Source organism: Megascapheus bottae, chromosome 16, assembly GCF_031878675.1.
Source record: "Megascapheus bottae isolate mThoBot1 chromosome 16, mThoBot2.hap1, whole genome shotgun sequence".
In the NCBI taxonomy this organism is placed as follows: Eukaryota; Metazoa; Chordata; class Mammalia; order Rodentia; family Geomyidae; genus Megascapheus; species Megascapheus bottae.
Window position 1 is genome coordinate 47165043 of NC_143524.1, and position 24941 is coordinate 47189983.

Consider the following 24941-nt stretch of genomic DNA (forward strand, 5'->3'; position numbering starts at 1 on the left):
TACAATATAAGAAGCAAGAAAGAAATTCGTCACAGAGTAGACCTCATGGGTAAAGTGTACAGTGAGCAGACAAAGGTAAAAAGGTGGAGAGAATATGCAACTTGAAGGAAAGGGTGGGGGAGATATAAAACAACTTTCTGCATCATCAGACACTTGTTTGCAGTTCAACATGACTAAAACTGTAGCGATAACAATATCAAAGTGAGGCTGAATATAAAGAAGGATATTAAAACCAGATTCAACAAACCTTGCCCACAGAACAAAAAGTACACCAGAAGTTAGTAGTACCAAGAAAAGCTTGGATGTAATCTAGATGACTTTTGAGTAGACAGTGGTAACACTCAGTGTAAGAGGAAATTCAGGATTCAAAGTAAATAAAAGACAAGGGGGTCAGGCCTATAATCCAAGCTATATAGAGGCTGAGATCTGAGGATGGAAATTCCAAGCCAGATCAAACAGACAAATCTGAGAGATTCATATCCAATTAAGTAGTAAAACGCTAGAAAAGTTATGGCTCAAGTAGCAGAGTACCAGCTTTGAGCAAAAATAAACAAACTAAAGCAAGACAACAGAGCCCTGAGTTCAAGACCCCTTACTACCAATTGAACGATGAATATAAAAGTAAATAAAAGCAGCAACTCACTTTTTCTTTATAAAGCTTCCATAGAAAACTTTTAAAATAACTTTGGTGATTAACAGAAAGATATATAACATAGAAAACAAAATGTGAAAAATTAAATGGGGAAAAATAATCCTACTTGGAGAAAAATGATCAATATAAACATGTACAAATATGGAAAAAAAGTATCAGAAACTAAATAAATATAAACCTTTACACTGAATGCTTTCCTGAATTTGGCTTAAGTACATATTTCAATCCAAGATTTAAATATGGTCTGTGTGTTGGGAAGCATCTTGTCAAGTTCATTTTTTTTTGTGGGTCATGGGGCTTGAACTTGGCCTGGGTGCTGTCCTTGAGCTCTTCAGCTCAAGGCTACCACCCTACCCCTGAGCTAAGCCCCATTTCCCATTTTCTAGAGTTTATTTGGAGTTAAGAGTCTCAGATCCTTTTGTGCCTGGGCTGGCTTTGAACCTTGATCCTCAGATCTCAGCCTCCTGAGTAGCTAGGGATTGTAGGCATGAGCCAACGGCCCTGGCCTCAAGTTCACTTTTGTTTTCTAATTAGTAACTTAGTGAAGTTTCTGCTTGATATACTTTTATAACCTTTGTTCTCACATTGAGAAGATCACTTATTTAAACATAGGTAGTTCTTGTTAATTTGCCCAGCATTACATTTGGATATGAAATATTACTCCAACATAGTTCATGTGCTAAAGGCACTTCTCCCTTAAATGGTAGTGCTATTGAGAAGTAGATGACTAGATCATGAGGGTACAAACTGTTATTTAGTTATTTATTTTAGCCAGTCCTGGGGCTTAAACTCAGGGCCTGGGCACTGTTCTTGAGCTTTCTCAAGGCTAGCACTGGATCATTTGAGCTACAGCATCACTTCCTGCCTTTTCTGTGTATGTGGTATCAAGGAATCAAACCCAGGGCTTGGTGCATGATAGGCAAGCACTGTACCACTAGACCACACGCCCAGCCCAAGGATACTAACTTTATCATTCACCAACTCATAGCTGAGTGGGCTAGTAAGGGATGGGCCCTGGTTGGAGGAAGTGGGTCACTGGGAGCATGGCTTTGAAAAGTAAACCTCATCCTGGACCCTACAACCTCTTTACTGGCTACCAAGAGAACAACATTTTCTCCCTCCTCCTCCTCCTTTTTTTTTTTTTTTTTTTAAATTATAGCTAGTCCTGGTGCTTGAAGTCAGGGCCTGGGCATTGTCCTTGGGCTTTCTCAAGGCTAGAGCTCTACCACTTGAGCCACAGCACCACTTCCTGCATTTTCTATGGATGCGGCACGCATGGCTTCATGTATGCTAGGAAAGCACTCTACCACCCCAAGAATAGCATTTTTCTACTACATCCTTCTGCAATTATGTTCACCTACTATGAGCCAAAATAAATCTACACTTTTAAGTTGTTTTCTCAAGTATTTTGTCATACTGATACAAAGTGACCAATCCATCCAGCCTCTAAACTAGTAAAATGACTATCCCACCTCATCCACTCCTTCCCCTACATCCTGCTTCTTCTGAAATGTTTATCATTTTTAAACATAAAGGGCAGAGGAGGGAGCAGAGTAGTAAATCACTTGCCTAGCTTGAGCAAGGCTGTCAAGTTTCACTCCAACACAGAAAAAAACCATTTTATTATTATTTTATTATCAGAGTGACATATAGAGGGATTACAAAAATAACTTTTTGAGAAAGTAAATACAATGCACAAATTATGTAAAAATGTGCTCTCAAAAACTTATTTTGGAGGGGCCGGGAGTTTGGCCTAGTGGTAGAGTGCTTGCCTAGCATGCACGAAGACCTGGGTTCGATTCCTCAGTACCCCACATACATAGCAAAAAGCTGGAAGTGGTGCTGAGGGTCAAGTGGTAGAGTGCTAGCCTTGAGAAAGTCCAAGGACAGTGCTCAAGCCCTGAGCTCAAGCCCAGGACTGGCAAAACAAACAAACAAACAAACACCCTTATTTTTGGGAGAAATAAATTTTACAGGGTAAACACTTTGTTTTTTATTTTTTTTAATATTTATTTATTTATTTTGCCAGTCCTGGGCTTGAGCTGAAGGCCTGAGCACTGTCCTTGGATTTTCTCAAGGCTAGAGCTCTACCACTTGAGCCTCAGCACCACTTCCGGCTTTTTTCTATGTATGTGGTACCAAGGAATCGAACCTGGGTCTTCATGCATGCTAGGCAAGTACTCTACCACTAGACCAAACTCCCACCCCGTAAACACTTTTAAATGAGTTAAAATCTTTAATTCTGAGCAACTTAAAAAGTTCTTAGGATTAGTGTTAAATGAGGAACAGAAAACAGGATGAGATAAAAGCTGTCATTCATAATCTATAAAAGAAAATTGCCAGGTGGGTGGGTGGGGCATGGTGGCTCACGCCTGTAATCCTAGCTACTCAGGAGGCTGAGATCAGAGGATCACTCAAAGCCAGCCCAGGCACAAAAGGACCTGAGACTCTTATCTCCAATTGACCTCTGGAAAAAGCAGGAAGTGGGGCTTGGCTCAAGGGTAGGGTGGTAGATTTGAGCAGAAGAGCTCAGGAACAATGCCCAGGCAGAGTTCAAGCCCCATCATCCACAAAAAAAAAAAAAGAAAAGAAAAGAAAAGAAAAGGCACATAGATAATGAAATGATATCAGAGTTTAGAGCTTAAATGGTAGCCATACATCCCTAAACCCAGGATAAAAAAGCAAGAAGTGTTTGTAAACTAGGCATTTACCTAAAAAATTAGTTTAGGGCTAACTGAAATAACTAGTTGATAGTATTTGAAGCTATTTTGCTACTACTAGTTAATCAGTCTCCCCCCCCAACACACACACACACACACACACACACACACACACACACACACTTACATTTAATTACTTTAGTGATTTAGAAAACCAAGAAATAAACCTTTTGAATTTCAGAGCCTCCCTCTCACTATCTCCACACTGATACAATCCTTACACCTGATACTCTGGAGCTAGCAGACACAGCAAGTAAAGGTCCTTAAAATGGAAGATAAAATCTCTCATTGTTTCTGTCTCCGTTTCTCTTTTTTTCTTTTTCTCTCTTTTTCACCCTCTCCATCTCCTCTCTTTTTTCTTTTCCCCTTCTCCTTCCTCCTTTTTTTTTTAGACATAGTATTATTATACAACCCAGGATGGTCTTGAACATGCAATCCTCTTGGCTTTCCACACTGACAAGGCATGCACCACCATGTCCAGGTAAAAGTAACCCTTCAATGGCTAAAGTTACAATCCTAGATTTGAAGATCAGGGTGTGAAAACATAGAACAGAGTTTCTGCTGCTTACTTGTACAAAATTATTTAACACTTAGCTAATACAAATATAATTTACAGATATGATGAATAAAAAAAGATTATAAAAGAATACAAAGAGATTATAAACCAAGGCCTGCTAACATATGCATCTTTTATAAGTATATGTTATACTTCTCCATGTAATAAGCTTTGGTTTTTTTTGGTGGTACTAGGATTTGAATTCTCAGGGCCTTATGCTTTATAGGCAGGTTCTCTACTATTGGAGCCATTCCATCAATCTACGATTTTTAATCTTATTGCTTATATGCCTACCTTTACCACTAAACTGGAAGCTCTATCAAGGCAAGGGTATTACTTATACTTATTTTACTGTATACCAAGAATAACACACCTGGCATATATTATTCATCAAAAAATTTTTGTTAATGAAACCTCAGATTATTCTTTCATTCTACTTCTGGCTTTTTCTATATATGTGGCACTGAGGAATCAAACATGAAGTTGTTAATAAATGCCTGCCTAGGTGAGACTTTTAACGTTATCTAAAAATCAAAGCCAACTCCCGAGTAGCTAGAAACCTAAAAAGCAGGCCAGTTTGCATTAACAAAAAGTGCTCCTATCCTTATTTTAGCTTGTCCTAGGAGAATACCAACAACTACTCTCTAAATTTCCATAACATTTGGTTACTTTCACATTATGACATACCAAAACCGATGGTAATCATTTGGTAATTTAATAAATGCCCTAAAGAATATTTATTTATTTGTCTGTTTGTTCGTTTATTTATTTATGCCAGTCCTGAGGCTTGAACTCAGTGCCTGAACACTGTCTTTGGGCTTTCTCAAGGCTAGTGCTCTGCCACTTGAGCCAGAACACCACTTCTAGCTTTTTCTATGTGGTACAGAGGAATCAAACCCAGGTCTTTGTGCATACTAGGCAAGCACTATACCACTAGGCCAAACTCCTAGCCCCAAGAATATTTATTTTTTAAAGTCAGAGAGTCTGAACAAAATGTATCACCAAAACAGGTTCTAGTTGTAGCAATGTTACCACCAACAATCAACATTACTATGATGCATACATCTTTTGTTTAAATTAAGAAATAGTAGTCCCAGTTATGGTAGCAATGTTTCCATATTATCAACCTAAATTATGTATTACCTCACAATTCAATTCCCTCCAGAAGAGAACAAAAACTTACTATTATATTCAAATATATCAGTTAAAGGCATGTTCTTTATTGGGGGAACGGGGCTGCTAGTCCTGAGGCTTGAACAAAGGGCCTGGGCATTATACTTAAGCTTTTTTGTTCACAGGTTGTGCTCTGCCACTTGAGCCACAGCTCCATTCTACTTTTTGGTGGTTAATTGGAGATAAGAATCTCACAGACTTTCCTCCTCAGTTTGGCTTTCAATTGCCTCAGCATCCTGAGTAGCTAGGATTACAGGTATGAAACATCAGCACTGGCAAAAGATATGTTCATTTATGCTTGACTATAGAGTCAAATCATAAACACCAAATGTAGGAATAAATGAATATGCAGATAATCCCAGCACTCAGGAGGCTAAGGCAGGAGGATCATCAGTTCAAGGTCAGCCTGACTTACACAGTGTGAGGCTACTGTGGTATATATATATATATATATATATATATATATATAAAATCACATACATAGTGTTTATACTTATACAATACATACTACATAGTATGTATATACAGTATATATTATAGTATGTATACTATATATCACATATATATCTACTATATATGTATCTACTCTATATAGTATATATCTACTATATATAGAATATATACTATATACATTTATTATATATGCTATATATACTCAAAAGAAGGAAAAGACATGAAATAAAACCACGCACTATTCCACATTCAAAATACAAATAATTCAGTCAAATCGCATAAACTATGAGACTCCTTGCATCCATGTATACTTCGACAGACTTCTTAATGTATATATGCCACTCTCACCAACACAAAAATTTCTTTATAAGAATGAAAAAGTGGGTCCAGGAGCATAACTTAGTGGTAGAGTACTCATCTAGCATGTGCAAAACTTTGGGTTCGATTTTTTGGTACTATATACTCAGAAAAAGCCAGAAGTGATGCTTAGCTCAAGTGCTAGAGCAATAACCTTGAGCAAAAAGTGTCCAAGGATAGTGCCCAGACCCTGAGTTCAAGCCCCAGGACTGGCAAAAAAGAAAAGAAAAGTGTATTTTCCTCTTCCATGAGAAGACTTAAAAATCTTGGGTATAAACACTCTCAGAGTCAATATCCCATCTTTATTTTTAATTCCCCATTCCACAATAATCTACCTCTAGTGAGGGAATATCAAACTCCATACTGAGCACAGAATTTGGAGGATCAAAACAGCATTCATGTAAAGGAAAACAATAAAAATTCCTTCATTTGAAATGTCCTTTTTTTTTTTTGAGCGTGGGGGGGGGCAGAGGGGGAAAAGTGGTGTTCCAACACTGGTGCTTGGACTCCTGGCCTTTGGCTGATTAACTGCACACAGATACTTATATGGACTCTTCTGCCAAGGCTAGCTTTGTACTGTGAACCTCAGACTATTTTAACATCAACTATAAATTTAAATTGTTGTTGACAATTTAGCATTTAGGTAGAGTTCAAGCAACAGTGAAAAATACCAACAGTTAACTATTGCACTAGCAATCTAGCTGTGTACCAAAAAGAAGAAAAAGGAGGAAGAGGAGGAAAGAAATAACAGAAAGAAATACTTTGCAGACATTTGAAAAACTCATAAACTGAAAAACTCATGTTTTCATTTCATTCTTTTTTTTGCAGGGGGTGTGGTTGGGGGGTGTGACCATCGTGGGGCTTGAATTCTGGGCATGGATGCTATCCCTGAGCTCTTCAGCTCCGGGCTAATGCCCTACCCCTTGAGCCACAGTGCCACTTCTGGTTTTCTAGTGGTTATTGGAGATTAAAGAGTCTCATGGACTTTAGTGCCCAGGCTGGCTTTGAACCATGATCCTCAGATCTCAGCCTCCTGACTAGCTAGGATTACAGGCATGAGCCACCATGCCCGGCTTCATTTCATTCTTAATTAAATATAACCATAGCTACTTATAGGACATTAATTACTACTATGTACTGTACAACTTCTCAAGCTTTGAAATTCAGGGTGGATACTTCTGTACAATTCTCTGTTCCACACGGATTTCCATGATTTGGGGTCAGGACATTATAAACTGAAGCTACAATATCAAGTTTAAAACTTGTAAACAACTTTTTTTTTTTTTTTAGAAAAAGATCACTAAGTGCTTAAACAAGGTCAATCAGTAAACTAGATTTTTCCAAAGGATGTTGAAATGTTGGCATATCTAATACAATAAATGTTATGCAAAACAATGCTATGTACTGATCTAGCAATTCTGCAGAATATATACTAAAAGCATAGTCTAAGGAAAAAAAGTAGAAGTGGAATACTTTTTTTCCTCCAGTACTGGGACTTGAACTCAGAGCCTGTACACTGTCCCTTGGTTGTTTCACTCAAGGCTGGTGCTGTACCACTTGAGCCACAGCTCCATTTTTACCTTTTTTAAACAATGGTTATTGGAGATAAAGGTCTCCAATTCCTCAGATCTCAAACTCATAAGTTGCTAGGATTACAGGCACAAGGACTGGCTAAGCATTGTTTTTTTGTTTGTTGGTTTGATTTTTGGGGTTTGCTGGGCACTAGAATTGCCTTTTAAAAATAATTAAATTCAAAAATAAAAAAAACAATCAAATATATACAAAGTATAAGTCACCTGACTGTAGCAAAGTCTTTTTTAATGAGCATACTTTGCAGAAAACATACTTAAAATGTAATATCTTAATACCAAATGCTTTAGTATACCTGTGCTTGATTTTTTTTTTTTGAGGGGGTGGGGTGGGGTGGGGGTGCTGGTCGTGGGCTTGAATTCTGGTCCTGGGCACTGTGCCTGAACTCTTCACCCCACAGTACCACTTCTGGTCTTCTGTTAGTTAACTGGAGATAAGAGTCTCACAGAAGTTGGTTTTGGGCTGGCTTTGAATTGTGATTCTCAAAGCTCATCCTCCTGAGTAGCAGGGATTATAGGCCTGAGCCATAAGTGCCTAGCTTTGCATTTCCTATTACTTGGAAGACATCTTTAATAAAATTAGTAATGCAAAAATAAATACTTGGTTTAGAAAGCTTTTTGAAACATTATTTCATTTGATCCTCAGCTATAAACTGACATCCATAAATTAAACAATCTAGTCTTCAACCTATATATTATATAGTACACAACAATAAAGTCCAGACTTGCAACCTTTTCTTCTACATGTACCACAAACTCTCTGCAATAACACACAGTTCAAGTCTTCTTAGTTTAACTAGTAATGTTTTTGTTGTTTATTATTGTCAGTTGTGGGACTTGAACTCTGGGCCTGGGAGCTGTCTCAGAGCTCTTCACCAAAAGGCTAATACTCTACCATGCTGAGCCTCAGCACTACTTCCAGTTTTCTGGTGGCTAATTGAAGAGTCAAGGACTTCTGGGTTGGGGCTGGCTTTGAACTGTGAACCTCAGATCTCAGCCTCCTGAATAGCTAGGATTAGAGGTATGGGCCACAGAAGGCTGGCATTAGTAATTTTCAAAGTTATAAAAATCCTCTTCCTGAACAGTACAGATTTTCACCTACAGAAATGTCATTTGCCAACTGTCTTGAAGTATGTAACAATTAACAATTATTCTTAGATTATCTTCACAGTATCTATTCACTTCATTCCTCTTAGCAACTAAACCAATGGCAAAACTATGGCTGAGCTAAATGATTCCTCTTAACCAGATTATTTCTCACTTTTACTTAGCTAGTAGCACAGTATTCAACACTAACCCTAATATTTTCTGTTCCATTTCTGATATAAACTAAATGCACTGGCCAAAAATACCTAATGGACATGGATAAGCAACCAATCTTGTACGTTATCCAAAATACAATGCTACCCCCAAGCCTATTGCTTGTGTCTAGACGTGGTCCAAGCAAGTTCCAAGAACAATTTACCAGCAATTCATTCCCTAAACACCCACATTTTTTTCCCTCTGAAAGATACAGTACCACAATTATCCAATGCATTCTAAAAGTAACTTAAGGCATCCTATTTCACGATGACCATTTTTAAAAAGGAATGTAAATGCACTTTGATAGTGAAATTATTACATTAGTTTAATGCTTAAATTCTGCAGAAGCTCTTTATAAAATCATCCTTTTTTATACTATTTTAAAAATAAGTCTTTAACAAGCCAGAGGAAAAATGGCCAGGTGAAGAGATACAGGCCTGTACTATAATTGCTGCATGAATCTGAGTCGTTGCTATCCAAAGCATCACTCATTCTCTATGTAATACTTGGATCAACTTCACACCTGGACCCTTCCTAGCAAAATGAATACATTCTGTGAATCAAAAACTTCACTTCCTTAGGAAATTAGAAGAACGATTCTCTCTGCTTGGAGAGGAAACAGCTATTTATCTTGTACAATACCCATTCTACTCTGGCCATCTAACACAGATTTGAAAAAAAAAGAACGAACGAAAGAAAAACCCCTCTGGAAACGTTTCTTCTCCAGCCAAGGGCTGTACCCAGATAAAAGCAAATGCTCAGAGTACACAAGCCTTCTCTGAGAGGAGAAATGTGCCCGGGAATACATGCGGGTGAGGGCTGGAGGCAGCCGGCACAGCGCTGAGATGCTCCAGCGAAAGAATCACCACCAGTAGCGGCGGCGGCGGCGGCGGCGGCGGCCGCGGCAGCAGCAGGAAGTTTCAATGGGGCCGGGCAGAGCATGCGCCCTGCACCGCGCGGTGGCCTTATGTGGAAGGAGCACCACTTGCGAACACCAATAATAGACCAGCGGCACCAGAGAGAGAAACATGAGCAACAAGCACCTTCTTCAACTGTTTCCCCCGTCGCCAGAGCCCCTCCTCCAGCCTCCAGACCAACCACCCCACCCCACCCGGTAAATGGGAGGGCGACTTCTTCCCCACGCCGCTGAGATGAAGGGGGGAAGGGACTGGAAAAGTGTGGAGATGATTTTCTATTATTTTTTTTGGGGGGGGAGGTGTGGAGAAGGAAGAAAACTATGGAGGAGAAATTAACCCTCTCCTCCCCAAAGTGGAGAAGCTGAACTGACTTCATCCTCCCCCCCCCAACCTCCAAGACGAGAATGGTGAAGAACCCCCCCCCTCCTTTTTGCTGGAGCAAATCTCCCGACTGGGCGGGGGGGGGGGGGGGAGAAGAGTTAAACCAGCCCTGGAGGGGAAGAAGAGGGACGAGCTTACTCTCTCGGGGGAGTTCCCACCCGAGGGAGGGACAGGCGAGGGACCGCCGGCCCCCGCCCACTCAGGTGGAGGGAGATAAGGGGGCGCCTGAGAAGGGCCTAACCTCCCCCGAGAAGGTCTGGAGACTGGGTGGGAGGAGGGGAAGAGGAGAAAAGCGCAAAGCTGGCCGGAACCTGCGCTCCCCTTCCCCCGCCACCTAAAGAGCGAGGGCTGGGGGGGGGGGCGGCCCCGCGAGGAGAAGCAATCCCGGGGGCCGAGCCACACAATGAGCCCCCCTCCCCGGCCCGAGCCCACGTTCAGCCACCCACCTCGGCTCCCCGCGGGACCCCGTGGCCCCGGGGGGCCGCCGCCCCGCCTCCCCACAGCCCGGGACCCCGGGGGCTCGGCCTGGAGGAAGGGCCCCCAGCGGAGAGGGGGGCCGAGGCGGCGCGGCCCGGGATGCCGGCGGGGAGCGGAGCGGAGGGGCGCACCAGGGCCGCTTCCCGCCGGGCGTTCGGGCCCCAGGCTTACCTTCCCCGTTGCCGACGTCGGGCGGCGGCGCCTGCAGCACCCGCTCCAGCTCGGGGAACGGCAGCTCGGGCAGGTCCAGCAGCGTCCCGTAGCGCTCCAGGAAGGAGCAGACTACGGCGAAGTTGGGGCACGAACCCGGGCAGCCTGGAGGAGCCATCACCGCCGCTGCCGCCGCCGCCGCCGTCGCCATTTTGAACTGGAGGATGGAGGAGGCGGCGATGGGGGGGCGGGAGGAGTTGGGGTGCCGAGGAATGGCAGGACAGCCTCGCCAGCGACAGGAGGCGCTCTCGAGCGAGCCCTCCCCCTGAGGATCCGACCGACTCGGGGACGGCGCCGCGATCCCACAATACAACGGCGATCCGGAGCAGTCGAGAGCGCAGCCCGAAGAGGGACAGAGAGGCGCCCTGAGCCTTTCACTTTCCGCCCTCTTTCCGCCGCCGTCCCCTCTTGGGCTTCTCCCCTCCCACTTCAGGTCCGCCGCCACAGCCTCGTGTGACGGGGGAATGAAAACAAGGGAAGCGGGGCGGGGAGGCGAGCTGCAACCCGGAGGGGCGGGACTTCTCGGGAACGACGGCCAATGGAATCGAAGGGGCGTGGCCTGGAGCGTCCAGCCTGCAGCGGGCTGGTTCCGGGAGGAGCGCTGGACCGGCGCCAGCGAGCCGAGACTCCGGAGCCGGCCCGCTGACGAGAGGGCAAAGCTCGGAGCGGTCGGGAAGAGCGTTTCGGAGAGCCGGAGCTCCGCGTGAGTTTTCGGGGGGTGGGAGTAGGGTGGGGGAATCCAGGAGCTCCCTCGGCTCCGAGGGGTTGGGGACGGGCAGGTACGAGGAGAGAGAAGCGGATGACGGGGAGCGTGGCTGTGAGGGGAGGCTGGGGTGCGGAGAGGGAAGGACGGAAGCCTGGGGAGAAGTCTGCGTGAGTTTTGCTGAGGAGTATGGCTCTTTACCGGGGTCCGAGGATCTCAGCTCTGCTAGGAAAGCAGAGGGGGTACTGTCGGGGTGGGGGGACCCTGATGATGGGGACCAGGGCACAGGGGCCGGGGCTCGGGTGAAGGTTACCGGGTCCAAAGGGAGGAGGTTCGGAGGACGACTGAGGCGAGGGCCGGGGTAGAGTTCCACTGAGGAGAAGGAGAACGTGATGGGAGACCGTGGAATAGCAGAAAAAGTTTGTTGGAAGACCGAGTTCCACTCCGTGGAGAAGGTGGTTAGCAGGTGACATGCTCGCAGAGAGTATCCTAGAAGTGGGGGTGGGGGGACCCACTAACACTGTAAAATAGAATGTGCATTGTGCTTAGGAGCCACTGGAATTTTGGGTGCAGCCACACTTGAGTCCTACTGGAATCACTTCATGACATTCTGGAATTTCTTCATTTCTTGGAGCAAATAGGGTGACAGTTGTCCCTACCTCTTATATAAGGGGGGCTTAAATGATTAGCACAATGTTCTGATACACCGTATTTTAACGGGTTTGTTCTTCCCAGCAAAGTAAGGCGTTCCTATAAGCAGAATGGAGTTAGCTATTTGAAGCCTACAGTTTATTACTTTGAGCCAAAATGTTCAGAGTACATTTGAAACGTACTTACTAATAACAAAGTGATGTACAACTCAAGGAAGATAAACATTGGCAAATAATTATATTCAGAAAACGGTTACATATTGAGTTTTTTGTTCGTTCTGCAGGTTTCATATGATTATAATTACTTGTTGGCTGTTTGTCTATGTACTTGGCATTAAATTGTATAACCATTAAAAAGGGAGAGGATGGGCAAAGGAAAAAACAAAATTGTCTATATCATTCTTGTTATCTAAAGAAGGAATACTGTTACCAAAAGAAAAACTTATGTAAGAGAATTTTATTACCTAAAAGTGAATCTTTATTTTAAGAATTACAATTGTAGATCCTCACTGCAAGGATACTGCCATTTAATGAATGGTAAAATATTGTTCTTAATCAAGACATCAAACATTTTGATAGAACTTTCAAAATGCAAGTACTTACCTTTCAACCGTGGGGACCTGAAGAGCCCAATTTAAGAAAAATCTGACCCAGATGCATCTCTAACAAGATTCAAAAGAAAACCATATAATAATTAGTTAACTGAACTTAACTAAAAGACAGGTAGCCAACTAAAATCATATCTTTGTGAAGTAGAATGTATAGAAGGCTCTGCCAAACAAAAGGAAGATTTCATTACATATCATATAAACCTTAACCCAGACTTTTATGGTTCAGCTTTTCTAACACCTCACCTTACATTCTCCAAAGAGATTGGAAAATAACATTCTAAAAAAAGAAATGAAAGCTTTTTTTTTTTTGTAAGCTATGGTTTTTTTTTGCTTGCACTCTTACTCAAAAGGAGATTGACAATAAGGTTTGCTTTTTCTAATCCAGATCGGCATGGATACAAAGTCTCTGAGTGTCAGAAAGTTATATCCACCCAGAAGATAAAAAATGTTTTGCTATAAGGTTCAGGTCAGACTTCATAAGGCCCATTCTTGAAAATAAACAACACACCCCCAAATATCACTTATCATATCTTGCTTTCTGGGCCAAGTGAAATTGTAGGTTCCAACACTCTAATTTGAGTTCTATATGTGTATATTACACACATACACGCATATATAAGGATAAACATACATTCTCAGATTTAAGTGTAAAGGGGTAGTTTGTTTTTTGCTTTTTTTTCACCAGTCCTGGGGCTTGAACTCAGAGACTGGGCACTGTCCAAGAGCTTTCTCAAGGCTAGTGCTCTACCACTTGAACCACAGCACCACTTCTAGCTTTTTCTGTGTATGTGGTACCAAGGAATTGAACCCAGGGCTACGTGTATGCAAGACACTCTACCAATAGGCCACACTCCTGGCCCAACAGCTGTTTTATTTTGTTTTTCTTTTGGGGGGGGGATCATGGGGCTTGAACTCTGGCCTGGGCCCTGTCCCTAAGCTCTTCAGCTCAAGGATAATACCCTACCCTTGAGCCACAGCCCCACTTCCAGTTTTCTAGTGATTAATTGGAGATAAGAGTCTTAGGTCCTGGGGCGGGGAGTTTGGCCTAGTGGTGGAGTGCTTACCTAACATGCATGAAGACCCCAGTTCAATTCCTCGGCACCACATACATAGAAAAAAGCTGGAAGTGGTGCTGAGGCTCAAGTGGTAGAACTCTAGCCTTGAGAAAGTCCAGACAGTGCTCAGGCCCTGAGCTCAAGCCCAGGACTGGCAAAAAAAAAAAAAAAAAAAAAAAGAGTCTTAGGTCCTTTTGTGCCCTTCTGCCCAGTCTAGTATGGAAACTTGATCCTCAGATCTCAGCCTCCTGAGCTAGGTTAACAGGCATGAACTATTGGCATCTAGCCTGACTTTTCTAAATTTTTAGGTTATTTACTTGAATTTTTTGGCTTTTAACAAAACATATTATGTATGCAGTGTATCTTCATCTATGTCATCCTTTCAACATCGTCACCACCCCCTCTTCAACCCACCTCTTCCATTATTTTTCTCAGTTCTATGGCATATACAATGCATCGTTGCCTTCATTTTCATTATACCCCCCCCTTCATTCTTCTACCCCCCTACCCATGCGTCACCCTTTGCAACTATCTCTTTTCTGGTACTTATTTTATTGGGCTTTGACTTAGTCTTTCTAATTAATTATATCATTTACATTCTCCAAAGAGACTATTATACTTAAGTTGAATTCATTTATAACTGCTTTGGTGTCACCCAGTATGTTTACTTCTAGATTTATGGGCACATTCGAGCTCCTGTAACCTGTATGTCTGAGTCTGGCTTGCTTCTCTTAATGTAACTTATTCCATGTCTTGCCATTTCCTTACAGATAGTACCAGGTTATTCTTCCTGATGGATGAGCAGAATTCCATTGTGTATATACATACCTCATTAATTTTTTTTTTTGCCAGTCCTGGGCTTGAGCTCAGGGCCTGAGCACTGTCCTTGGACTTTCTCAAGGCTAGAGCTCTACCACTTGAGCCTCAGCACCACTTCCGGCTTTTTTCTATGTATGTGGTACCAAGGAATCGAACCCGGGTCTTCATGCATGCTAGGCAAGCACTTTAACCACTAGGCCAAACTCCCGGCCCTATTTTTTTTTTTTTTAATGTGTGTCATGGGGCTTGAACTCTGCATGGGTTTTGTCCCTGACCACTTCAGCTCAAGGCTGCTGCCCTACCCTTGAACCAAGATCCACTTCCCATTTTCTAGAGGTTAATTGGAGATAAGAGTCTTAGGTCCTTTTGTGCCCGGGCTAGCTTTGAACCTTGATCCTCAGATCTCAGCATCCTGAGTAGCTAGGGTTACAGGCATGAGCTACCACACCCGGCTCATACTACATTTTCATTTTTTTCCTTTTTTTTTTTTTTTTTTTTTGCCAGTCCTGGGCATGAGCTCAGGGCCTGAGCACTGTCCTTGGACTTTCTCAAGGCTACAGCTCTACTACTTGAGCTTCAGCACCACTTCCGGCTTTTTTTTTTCTATGTATGTGGTACCAAGGAATCGAACCTGGGTCTTTGTGCATGCTAGGCAAGCACTCTACTACTAGGCCAAACTCCCAGTTCCTCATACCACATTTTCTTTTGTTTGTTTGTTGTTTTAACTGTAGTTTTTTTTTTTTTTTTTTTGGTACTAGGAATTGAACCCAGGACGTTGCACTTTCTAGGCAAGCGCTTTGCCACTTAGCTACATCCCAGCCCTCATACCACATTTTCTTGATCCATTTGCCTATTGAGTCCATATCTTGGCTATGGTAAATAATGCTGCAATAAACATGATGGTGGTGGCTTTAGTATTTGTACTCTATTAGATAAATACAGCCTCTTAGGATTAATTTGACAAGTTAGAATTAATGACTTATTTATATACAATTCTAAAATAAAGATAAAAAGAACACCTTTCTGTACAACACCTTAGTAATAACTAAATTTTTTTTTCCAGTCCTGGGCTTGAGCTCAGGGCCTGAACACTGTATTTGGACTTTCTCAAGGCTAGAGCTCTACTACTTGGAGCCTCAGCACCATTTCTGGCTTTTTTCTATGTATGTGGTACCAAGGAATTCAACCAGGGTCTTTGTGCATGCTAGGCGAGCAATCTACCACTAGGCCAAACTCCTGGCCCTAAAGTGTTTTTTAAATAGCCCAAATATCCATCAACAGAATTGATATTATAAGAGTGACTCTGACAGAGAAATATTTCACATTTAAACAGATATGTTAAATTCTAACCCCCTTTTACAATCTAAGTTCAGAAAAAAAAGATTTATGAATTATTATATATTCCTGTAATAGAATGCCATGCATACATGTACACAGTACTGACATAATATGGGTGACTCTTAAAACTATGTTGAGATGGACCAGGGCTATGGTCTAGTGGTAGAGTACTTGCCTAGAATGTACAAAGCCCTGGGTTCAATTCCTTGGTACCACATACCAGAAAAATCCTTAAGTGGTGCTGTCGCTCAAGTGGTGGAGTATTAACATTGAGAAAGCTCAAGGATAGTGTCCAGTCCCTGAGTTCAAGTACCAGGACTGGAAAAAAAAAAAAAAGCTATGTTGAGGTAGTTAGGTTCTAGTGACTCAATTCTATAATCCTGGCTACTCAAAAAGCAGAGATTTTAGGATCAAGGATCAAACCCAGTATATGTAAAGAAATCTGAGAAACTCTTGTTTCCAGTTTATCTGCAGAAAGCTAAAGTGGTACCATGCCAGCCTTGAGTGAAAAAGCCAAGCAAGCATAAGGCCCTGAATTCCATCTCTAGTGGCAATGGAAGAAAGACTGTTGAGTAAAAGAAGGCATACACCCAAAATACTATGCAATTTCACTAACCTGTGGAGATAGAAATAAAAACAGTGGTTTCTTTTGAGTTAGAAAAGGGGGACTGGGAGCCTTTATAGATATTTTTTGTATCTTATTTGGTAAGTCTTTGTCAAAACTAACTGTAGGTGAGATTTATCTCTACATATACCCAAATAGCATTGGCAGTAGTCTATATTTTATCATAACAATTGATACATATTTTTCCACCAACCCTTTGGTGCTGAGGCTTGAATCTACTGTCTTGCTTATACTAAGCATGCTTTCTAGCATTAAGTTGTAACCCAAGTCTAAATTTATATTTATTGGCTTCTTCCCCATATGTTACTTGTTATCAAAAAATTTACAGATAGGAAATCATCCATTTCTACTAGATTTTCTTGTTTCTTTGAATATAGGCCCTGGTAGTACTTATTCATAGTGGACTGAATTTCTTGGATATCAGTTGTGATTGTTCCCGTGGGGTCTCTAATCTTGTTTATTTGAGTCTCCCCTCTCCTTTTTTTGATTAATCTAGCCAGGGGTCTGTCTATTTTGTTGACTCTTTCAAAGAACCAACTTTTTGATTTATTAATTTTATGTATAGTGGATCTTATTTCAATCTCTGATATTTCTGATTTTATTTTTGTTATTTCTGTCCTTCTAGTTGTTTTAGAATTAACTTTTTTCTTGGTCTTCTAGATGTTTCAATTTCTTTTTTAGGTTATTTACATGCTCTTCGTCTGTCTTTTTTTTTTTTTTTTTTTTTTTTTTTGCCAGTCCTGGGCTTGAGCTCAGGGCCTGAGCACTGTCCTTGGACTTTTTTTCTATGTATGTGGTATCGAGGAATCGAACCCGGGTCTTCATACATGCTAGGCAAGCACTCTACCACTAGGCCAAACTCCCAGCCCCTCTTCATCTGTCTTTTTAATTTGTGCTCCTAGTGCAATAAATTTGCCCCTTAGAAATGCCTTTGCTGTGTCCCATAAGTTCCTTTGTAAAGTCTCTTGATTATCATTACAGTCAAGAAAGTTTTGAATTTCTTCTTTGATCTGATCGGTCACCCAGGAGTTATTCAGGAGTATGTTGTTCAGCTTCCAAGTGTTTGAATGTTTTTTGACTTTTCCTGCATTGTTCAGTACTAGTCTGACTCCACTGTGATCAGATAGAATGCATGGGATTATAACAGTCCTATTGTATCTGCTTAAGTTTTCTGTATGAACTATTATATGATCTATTTCATACAATGAAATCGTGGAAACAATCAGGGAACTGCCAACCAAAAAGAGCCCAGGCTGTGATGGTTTCACTGTGGAATTCTACAAGACATTTAAAGATGAAGTAACACCTCTACTCTTTCTTTCTCTTTCTTTCTTTCTTTCTTTCTTTCTTTCTTTCTTTCTTTCTTTCTTTCTTTCTTTCTTTCTTTCTTTTTTTTGCCAGTCCTGGACTTAAGCTCAGGGCCTGAGCACTGTCCTTGGATTTTTCTCAAGGCTAGAGCTCTACCACTTGAGCCTCAGCACCACTTCCAGCTTTTTCTACGTATGTGGTACCAAGGAATCGAACCTGGGTCTTCGTGCATGCAGGCAAGCACTCTACCACTAAGTCAAACTCCTGGCCCCACACCTATACTCTTAAAACTCTTCCAAGAAATAGAAGCAGAAGGAGCAATACCAAACTCATTTTATGAAGCTAATATTACTCTCATCCCCAAACCAGGGAAAGACCCAACAAAAAAAGAAAACTACAGACCTATCTCTCTAATGAACATAGATGCAAAACTGCTCAATAAAATACTAGCCAACAGAATCCAGAAACAAATTTTAAAAATTGTACACTGTGATCAAGTAGGCTTCATCCCACAGATGCAAGACTGGTTTAATATTCACAAATCAATCAATGTAATCAATAGAGCTAAGGATAAGAATCATATAATAATTTCTCTGGATGTGGAGAAATCACTTGACAAAATACAACATCCATTCATGCTGAAAGCACTAGAAAAAATAGGAATAAGAGGTATATTCCTTAAAATAAAGCCATATATGACAAACCTACAGCCAGGTGAAAGACTGGAACCATTCACCTTAACATCAGGAACTAGACAGGGATTCCCACTCTCCACTTCTCTTCAATATAGTGCTGGAACCCTTAGCCAAAGCAATAAGGCAAGAAAAGGATATCAAAGGGATCCACATAGGGAAAGAAGAAATTAAACTATCCCTATTCGCAGATGACATGATCCTCTACTTGAGTGACCCAATAAGCTCCACTCCCAAACTCCTAGAATTAATAAACTACTTTAGCAAAGTGGCAGGATACAAAATTAACCTTCAGAAGTCAGAAGCCTTCTTGTACACCAACAATACACAAACAGAAGGCCAAATCAAGAAAATGATCCTATTTGCAATAGCCCCCAAAAGAATAAAATACTTAGGAATTAACTTAACCAAAGATGTAAAGGAATTATTTAATGAAAACTACAAAAGCCAAAAAAAAAAAGAAAGAAAGAAAACTACAAAAGCCTAACAAAAGAAATTAAAGAGGACACTAGGTAATGGAAAGATATCCCATGCTCATGGTTAGGGAGAACCAACAAAGTGAAAATGGCTATACTGCCAAAATTGATATACAAATTCAGTGCAATCCCCATCAAATTCCCAAAGACATTCTTTACTGAAATAGAAGATACAATCCAAAGGTTCATATGGAACAAGAAAAGATCTAGAATAGCCAAAACAATTCTAGGCAAAAAGAGCAATGCAAGTGGTATTACAATACCAGACTTCAGACTCTACTATAGAGCCATAATAACAAAAACCACATGATATTGGCACAAAAACAGACCAGAAGATCAATGGAACAGAAGACCCAGAAATAGAACCACATACCTATAGTCAACTTGTATTTGACAAAGGGGCCAAAGACATACAGTGGGAAAACACAGTCTATTCAAGTAGTGGTGCTGGTAAAACTGGGCAGCCACATGCAGAAAACTAAAAATTGACCCTAGCCTTTCGCCATGCACAAGCATTAACTCAAAGTGGATCAAAGACCTCAACATCATACTGGAAACTGAAACTGCTGCATAATAGAGTAGGAAAGACACTGGAACTGATAGGCACAGGCAAAAGATTCCTGAACAGAATCCCAGGGTCACAGCAGATTGGAGAGAGACTCAATAAATGGGACTACCTAAAAATAAAAGGTTTCTGCACAGATAAAAACATAGCCACAAAAGTAGAGAGACAGCCAACCAACTGGGAAATGATATTCACAAATAATACATCTGACAAATGCTTAATATCCAGTATCTACAGGGAACTCAAGAAACTGACCCCCCCAAATCCAACAAACCATTTACTAAATGGGCAAGGGAACTAAAGAGAGTTATCAAAAGAAGAGGTTAAAATGGCAGAAAGGCATATGAGAAAATGCTCATCATCCATAGTCATAAAGGAAATGCAAATAAAAACAACCCTAAGATACCACCTTACCACAACAAGAATGGCCGAGATTTTGAACTTAGACAATGACAGTTGTTGGCGGGGTTGTGGAGAAAAAGGAACCCTACTACACTGCTGGTGGGATTGTAAACTAGTTCAGCCACTCTGGAAAGCAATGTGGTTTCTTAAAGAACTGAAAATTGGCCTTTCCTGCCATCCCGCCATACCATTTCTGGGCATCTACCCTAAACATCATAACCCAAGCTATGATAAGGACAACCTGCTCAGCTATGTTTATCTCTCCCCTATTCACAATAGCCAGGCGATGGAAACAATCCAGATGCCCTACTGCAGATGAATGGATACAGAAAATGTAATACACACACACACACACACACACACACACACACACACACACACACACACACACACACACTGGAATTCTACATAGCCAACAGACAAGATAAAATAATGGCATTTGCAGGGAAGTGGATGAATCTAGAGTGAATCATGTTGAGTGAGACAAGTCAAGACCAAAGGAACAAAATGCACATGGTATCCTTAATATGTGGCTATTAGATCCAAATAGTGTAAGCGCAAGGACTCAATATTTGCATACCCAATGCTATGGACATGGAATTGGAAATATAAACACAACTACATAGACATAAAAACTTATGACTCTATAGACCTAGTGTTTTATTACAATGATTAATACATATCTATGATATACAAACCTTAGCCTAATTTTGATTATGTTCTAAAAATTAAGAGCCTGTGATTGTATATAGAGATTCCCTTCTTGAATACTTGTTTGTTAAACATGTCATTTGAAATATGATGTAAAAATCAGTGTTAAGGGCCAGGAGTTTGGCCTAGTGGTTAAAGTGCTTGCCTAGCATGCATGCAGACCCGGGTTCGATTCCTCGGTACCACATACATAGAAAAAAGCCGGAAGTGGTGCTGAGGCTCAAGTGGTAGAGCTCTAGCCTTAAGAAAGTCCAAGGACAGTGCTCAGGCCCTGAGCTCAAGCCCAGGACTGGCAAAAAAAAAAATCAGTGTTAATACATTCTTTAATAAAAAAAATTACAGATGGGGCAGGGAGTTTGGCCTAGTGGTAGAGTGCTTGCCTACCATGCACAATGACCCAGGTTCGATTCCTCAGTACCACATACTTAGAAAAAAGCCAGAAGTGGTGCTGTGACTCAAGTGGTAGAGCTCTAGCCTTGAGAAAGCCCAGGCCCTAAGCCCAAGCCCAGGACTGGAAAAAAAAAAGTTACAGATAAATAAATACATACATATGTAAATGAACTCAGTTGTAAAGCCAATGTAAAGATTTTTTCATCTTTGATGAGGAAATTGGTAGATTACTGATTTTATAAGAAGACTTGAACCCAGCATAGCAGTTCATACCTAGAATCTAAGCACTTAGGAGGCTGAAGCAGGAGGATGGTAAATTCTGGGTTAGAGGTTAGACACAGAGCAACGATGTCTCAAAAACCATAAGAGCTAGAAACATGACTTAAGTAGTACCTACCTAAAAGCTACAGTCCCAAGCTCAAATCAAAGTACTACAAAAAAGTATGGTTGAGAGTTTGCCTTTATGTACATGTGTGTACCAAGAAGTGACCATCTGCAACCCCAGGAAAGATTCCTCACCAGATACCAACCTGGAATTTGACCTTCCCAGCCTCCAGGTTGAAAAATAAATCATAGCAGTTATACCAATTGAGTTGACTAGTAAATTGACGTAATAGGATGGAGAGTCAAGATTTAAATCCAGGGTCAGGGGAGGGAAATGGACAAAAACCTAGAAGGGGTATCAATATGTGAGAAGTAATGCACCTGCTATCTGGCAAATGTAACTGTAACCCCTCTATACATTACCTTGATAATAAAAAATAAAATTAAAAAACTGCAAACAAAAAAGATTTAAATCCATACATACACATAAAATTTGTTTTTGTTTTTTGGGGGTTTTTTTTTGGTGGGTCATGGGGCTTGAACTCTGCTTGGGCACTGTCCCTGTGCTCTTCAGCTCAAGGCTACTGCCCTACCCGTGAGCCTGCATGCTATCCTGAGCTCATAAGCTCATGGCTATGGCCCTACCCTTGAGCCAAGCCCCACTTCCTGTTTTCTAGAGGTTAATTGGAGATGAGTCTCAGGTCCTTTTTGTGCCCTGTCTAAGATTATGGTTCAAAACTCAGCCTGGCCAAAAAAGTCTATGACTCCAGTTAAAGCTGAAATGACTGGCTCAAGTGATAGAGCACCAACCCTGAGTGAAAAAGACAAATGAGAGTGAGGGGTTTTGAAATCAAATCCCAGTACTAGCATGCACACACTTGTGCATACACACAAACCCGGATGAGAGAATGTATATAAATAATGCATGAGTACCTAAAATATGTAAATAACAATAAATTAGAAATAAAAATACGAAAACCAAGTTCACAAAGGGCATAGAGTTAAGAATTACAGAAGAAATTCTGAAAAAAATAAACAATTCCAAAGATACAGTAATCAAGATCATAGTTTGTTCAAAAGGATAAATAAGTGGTTCACTGAAATGAAATTGAGAAGCCAGAACAAGCTCACATCCATGCATGATAAACTAGTGTGCCAAGAATACTCAATAAAGCCCATAATAAGGAGCTTGGCTCAAGTGGTAGCACTCCTGCCTAGCAGGCACCGAGTTCAAACCCCAGTACTATCAAAAAATAAAAATTAAATCTATAGTTGTCTTTTCCACAGCAGTAAATGGGCAGACTGCCTGCAAACTAATGAATTTGGACCTTTATTCATTACATCATATAAAAAATTATGTCATCCAGGCTTCTATAATGCATGCCTAGCTAAATAATCAGACAGATAGGATTATGGTCATGGTTTGAGGCCAGACTGGGCAGAAAAGTCCATTAACTCCATCTCCAAAATAACTGTCTAGAGATACAGAGGAAAATAAAAAGAATTTCCTGAACTAAATCAGACTAGACCAAATGGTAACCATAGTTTTCTTACAAATGAATCTGAATTATTAAGATGAATAACTTATCAGATACTAGTAGTTTCTCATGATATATTATTGCCCCACCTTCTAAGTCCCCAATTTGTAAGTATATAAATTGTCTATTAGAATGAATAATACATAAATATCAAGGTATTATGTGACCATATTCTAATAACCAGGCTACAAACAAGTATTATGTGAAACTTTCCAAGAAATTTTCGCAAGGACAAGCCCTGTGGGTATCTGCCTTTTGCCCCTTTCTGCTTTTTCTCTATGTTCTGCTGAGAACATGGATGTGCTAACAGCTTCCCATCTTCAAGACTGGGAAGCTATGAGTATCCTTAATGCTGCTTTTGTCAATAACTGCTTTGTCTGCCTTGTGTAATTACCACTGGACTTTTAACACACCATGCTATAGGAATATTTAATTGATATCATTATGCTTTATTTTCTACTTCAGACTCCTCCTCTTCCTTTATACTCATAAAAGCAGTACTATTTTACCTCTAAGAAATTATTTTGCAGCTAGTGGCACCGAGAAATCAAACTCAGGGCTTCCTGCATACTAGGCAAGCACTCTATCCCGGCCCTGTAATTGTCATTATTTGAATATGAAGTAAGGAGACAGGTGCCAAATTGTCAAAGAATAGTTTATGACTATTATATATCAAATTGGCTACCTGTAGTGTCTAGTTATTCCATCAAGCACTAATGTAGGTATTGCTGTGGTTATTTTGTATATATGGTTAACTTCTATAATCAATTGACTTCTAATGTATATTTATATCTATATGCACATAAAGATTATCCTTGATATATTGAGGAGACTTCATCCAACCAATTTAAAATCCTTTTTCCTCTAGAGGAAAAAAAAACACTGCCCTTAACAATTCCTGTCCCTGAGATTAGGGCCTATCAACATTTCCTACTCATTTTAGACTTACCAACCCATACAACTGTGTTTGTTACTTTCTTGAAACAAGTATAGATGTTTATATGTTCCTACTTCTGATTCTCTGGAGAACCCTACCTAATATAAGTGCCCATTTGCTGTTGAGCTTAACAATCTATCTTGCTCCATTTTCTTTCTTCTGTGGGTTTTTTTTTTTTTTTTGCCAGTTGTGGGGCTTGAGCTCAGGGTCTGGCCACTGTCCTTATCTTGCTACATATTCTATCTCTATAATATAATTGCCTAGACTAGACAATTTATAAAGCAAAGATGTCTACTTGGGTTCATGGAAGTCCAAAAGCATAGGACTGGCAACAGTTTGGCCCCACATGATGCCCTATGTATAGTGAAAAAGCAGAGCAGGCATCCAGTGTGTGTTATAGAGGAAGGCAACAAAGGAGCGGACCTACTTTATAACAACCTGCAGTAATGAAAACTTGGCCAATCTCGAGACAAGGACAATAATTCACTTAAAGATTCTATTTTCCAGCTGGGCATGGAGGCTCATGCCTGTAATCCTAGCTACTCAGGAGGCTGAGATCTGAGGATCAAGGTTCAAAGCCAGCACAAAAGAACCTGAGACTCTTATCTCCAATTAACCTCCAGAAAACATGAAGTGGGGCTTGGCTTGAGGGTAGGAGAGGTAACCTTGAAGCTGAAGAGCTCAGGGACAGCACCCAGGCCCTGTGGCAGGATGGTAGTCTTCAGCTGAAGAGCTCAGGGAAAACATCCAGTTCAAGCCCTATGACACCACCACCCCCACCTCCACCCCCACTCTCACCTCCTCCACCCCCCCCCCCCCCGCTAAAAAAAATTCTATTTTCCAGCACTATGGCATTGGCAACCCAGTTTTCTCCAAAAGTTTTTTCTCCATGGCAAGGATCAGCCACACCTAGCCCATAAACAATAATAATAGAATTTCCATTTGATCCTTAGTTGAAATGCCACTTTATTGAGGTAATTCACATCATAGTTATTTCAAATTCCTCTTTT

At 41.0% G+C, this 24941-nt stretch overlaps 2 protein-coding genes across 2 annotated transcripts in view; one reads left to right on the forward strand and one right to left on the reverse strand.

Annotated features, from left to right (window-relative positions):
- Positions 1-10953, reverse strand: part of Rsf1 (remodeling and spacing factor 1) — a 94764-nt gene extending 83811 nt beyond the window's left edge. The window contains exon 1 of the mRNA XM_090348488.1: positions 10749-10953. Within this exon, the coding sequence (XP_090204614.1) occupies positions 10749-10938 (190 nt within the window). The 5' untranslated portion in view covers positions 10939-10953. The remainder of the gene's footprint in view (positions 1-10748) is intronic.
- Positions 10954-11358: 405 nt separating this feature from the next.
- Aamdc (adipogenesis associated Mth938 domain containing) overlaps positions 11359-24941 on the forward strand; it is a 34304-nt gene continuing 20721 nt past the window's right edge. The window contains exon 1 of the mRNA XM_090348489.1: positions 11359-11490. The gene's annotated coding sequence lies outside the window, so the exon portion shown is untranslated. The remainder of the gene's footprint in view (positions 11491-24941) is intronic.